The following is a 3,617-nucleotide window of genomic DNA, read 5'->3' as shown; positions in this document are numbered from 1 at the left end:
GCAATGAATTCTAAAAAGACGATGTTAGACGTTACGACATGAAACATATTATACTCTACACTGTTCTGTAAATCATAACTCTACTCCCTTTCCCCATTTTTTACCAAATTTAATCTTCATTCACCCTTTGTTATCAAACCTAATCTTCATTCACACTTTATTAACAAACTTAATCCTCCTTCACCCTTTGTTACTAAACTTAATCCTCCTTCACCCTTTGCTACCTCACCTAATTACCCCTTCACCATTTGTTACTAAACTTAATCCTCCTTCACCCTTTGTTACCAGAATTTATCCTCCATCACCGTTTGTTACCAGAATTTATCCTCCATCACTGTTTGTTACCAAACTTAATCCTCCTTCTCCCTTTGTTACTAGTATTAGTCCTCCTTCGCCATTTGTTACCAAACTTAATCTTCCTTCACCCTCTGTTACCAAATATAATCCTTCTTTCCCCTGTTACCAATCTTAATCCTCCTTCACCCTTTGTTACCAGAATTAATCCTCCTTCACCCTTTGTTACCAGAATTAATCCTCCATCACCATTTGTTACCAAACGTAATCCTCCTTCACCCTTTATTACCAAACTTAGTCTCTCTTCACCCTTTGTTACCTCACTTAATCCTCCTTCACCCATTGTTACCAAACTTAATCCTCCTTCACCCATTGATACCAAACTTAATCCTTCTTCACCCTTTGTTACTAAACTTAATCCTCCTGCACCCTTATTTACCAAACTTAATCCTCCTTCACCATTTCTTACCAAACTTAATCCTCCTTCACCCTCTGTTACCAAACTTAATCTTTCTTCACCCTTTGTTACCAAACTTAATCTGTCTTCACCCTTGGTTACCTCACTTAATCCTCCTTCACCCTTTGTTACCTCACTTGATCCTCCTTCACCCATTGTTACTAAACTTAATCCTTCTTCACCCTTTGTTACTAAACTTAATCCTTCTTCACCCTTTGTTACCTAGCTTAATCCTTCTTCACCCTTTGAGACCAAACTCAACTTGCCATCCCCCTTTGTTACCAAACCTAACTCAGCTTGTTGCCTTCTTTGTTACCAAACCTAACTCAACTTAACCCCCTCTTTGTAACTAAACCTAACCCAACTTGCCACTCTGTTTGTTACCAAAGCTAACCCAACTTGCCATCCCGTTTGTTACTAAACCTAACCCAACTTTCCCTCCTTTTTATTACCAACCCTAACCCAACAAGGCATCCCGTTTGTTATTAAACCTAGCCCAACTTGCCACCCTCATTGTTACCAAACCTAATCCAACTTGCCATCCCATTTGTTACTAAACCTAACCCAACTTGCCACCCTCTTTATTACCAAACCTAACCCATCTTGCCACCCTCTTTGTTACTGAACCTAACCCAACTTGCCATCCTCTTTGTTACATCCCTTTTGTTACTAAACCCAACCCAACTTGCCATCCTGTTTGTTACATCCCTTTTGTTACTAAACCCAACCCAACTTGCCATCCTGTTTGTTACATCCCTTTTGTTACTAAACCCAACCCAACTTGCCATCTCGTTTGTTACATCCCTTTTGTTACCAAACCTAACCCAACTTGCCATCCTGTTTGTTACATCCCTTTTGTTACCAAACCTAACCCAACTTGCCATCCCGTTTGTTACACCCCTTTTTTTTACCAAACCTAACCCAACTTGCCATCCCGTTTGTTACATCCCTTTTGTTACCAAACCTAACCCAGCTTGCCATCCCGTTTGTTGCTAAACATAACCCAACTCACCAACCCATTTGTTGTTAAACCTAATCCAACTTGCCATCCCATTTGCTACCAAACCTAATTCAGCTAGCTGCCCTCTTTGTTACCAAACCTAACCCAACTTGCCATCCCAGTTGTTAATAAACCTAACCAAACTTACCATCCCCTTTGTTACCAAAACTAACCTTCTCTCTCTTATGTGACTAAAACTTGTACCCCATTCCCATTCCTTCTTTGTGATAAAACTTAACCTACTTCTTCCTTTGTGAGCAAACTTAACCATCTGTTTCTCCCTATGCAACTAAATTTCAGCCTCTTTCATCCTTTGTGACCCAGCTCTACTGGCTTCCCCATTGTTACTTAACTTAACCATCGTTTATTATTATTTTAAATTAAAATTTACACTCTTCTTACGTTTTTAGTGACCAAACCTTAATCCTTTCCTCTTTTGTAACAGAATTAAACCTCCTCCCTTATTTGGGGTCAAATTTAGCTCTTCTTTTCGTAACCAAACCTAACCTTTCTTCCTCCTTTGTAATGGAATTCATCCCAGGTTCCTTAAACAATTAAGTCACAGCTTGGATGGCATAGTGACACATTTCAGATAGTCATTGTACAAAACATTCGTTTTCGTAGCCAGTCGTTATGCGTAAAGCCTGTGGATTGTATTAGACAGGTTTAGTTTTTTTAAAGTATATTGTAATTGTGCAGTCTTCCTGGTATCCAGTATGGTTCTTATTTTGATAGTATTGACAGTTTTTCACCCACCTGAAAGCAGCACATAAGCAGTATTGAGCTATATTTAGAGTGGTTTTTTATCCTATGCCCAGATAGAAGAAAAATGGTGAGTACTTATTACTCCTCTCCTCAATAAATATTATTGTATTCTCATAGGAACCGGCTTTATGATAATTTCTTATCATGCTGGAATCTTTATTGCTCAAAATATGAAAGGCTGAAAAGCAATAAATATGTTTAGAAAGTAATTCAGATCAGTTGATTTAATCGAATATGAAATCAGTATAATTGATTTATTTTCCATGTTATATCTGCTAACAATTTCAATTGTAAGTCATATCATACAAAGTACACTTTCTTGAAAAAAAAAGAGAGAGAGAGAGAGAGAGAGAGAGAGAGAGAGAGAGAGAGAGAGAGAGAGAGAGAGAGAGAGAGAGAGAGAGAGAGAGAGAGAGAGATTTATTACCTCCGCCAGCGAAGTTGGAAAGAGATTATGTTTACGCCCCTGTTTGTGTGTTTGTTTGTGAACAGCTTCCTGATCACAGTTTTAATCGTAGAGTAATGAAACTTTCAAGGATTAACTGATATGTTAGAAACTGGAAATGATTAAATTTTGGAAGGTTAGGTCAAGGTCACGGTCAAGCAAAATGTCCAATTCACGTAATCAGCTATAAGTTTGGACATCGTTGTCACAGAAACTTTAAACTTGATTCGTATTTGAGTGTATGAAAATCCACGCCACGTTAAGGTCAAAGGTCAAGAAATAAGCTGCCGTGGTGGAGGTCTGAGTTCTACTGAGGTCCCCTCTAATTCTTTTGCACCTATCGCCATTAGTTTTGCGAGATTTTTCTTGAAATCAAATTTCTTCTCTGAAAAGACAATTGTGCCCCTGTATTCCAAAGCAGCAAGTGAAGGTATCCATTGATAAACTAGAGGGGCACCCAGTGGAGAGCATGCCTTCGCCACGTCAATCTTATTTTTATGTTGACTCCACTGCGTACTTGTACTTCGATGTATTTGCTACAAAATCTAATGGATATGTCCTTGGGTCATACATCATACGTCCTTAGTTACGTTGAAATTGGTAGTTTTTGCGTAATGTTGTTCACAAACAAAAAATTAACTAACAAAATATTTGCC

The 3,617-nt window shown here is 38.4% G+C and overlaps 1 protein-coding gene across 1 annotated transcript; it reads right to left on the bottom strand.

Moving 5' to 3' along the window:
- Positions 1–421: 421 nt before the first annotated feature.
- On the bottom strand, positions 422–907 carry LOC137650707 (myomodulin neuropeptides 1-like). The gene has a single exon (XM_068383870.1). The coding sequence runs from the start codon at positions 905–907 to the stop codon at positions 422–424; it is 486 nt and encodes a 161-aa protein (XP_068239971.1).
- Positions 908–3,617: the final 2,710 nt, after the last annotated feature.

Source organism: Palaemon carinicauda, chromosome 12 (genome assembly GCF_036898095.1).
Source record: "Palaemon carinicauda isolate YSFRI2023 chromosome 12, ASM3689809v2, whole genome shotgun sequence".
Classification (NCBI taxonomy): Eukaryota; Metazoa; Arthropoda; class Malacostraca; order Decapoda; family Palaemonidae; genus Palaemon; species Palaemon carinicauda.
The sequence above is the reverse complement of the archived record's forward strand: the minus strand, read 5'-3'. Positions and strand labels throughout refer to the sequence as shown.

What these genes read in the sequence shown, in the direction of transcription:
- LOC137650707 (XM_068383870.1), bottom strand. Translation starts at nt 907, where the DNA reads ATGGGTGAAGGAGGATCAAGTGAGGTAACAAAGGGTGAAGGAGGATTA.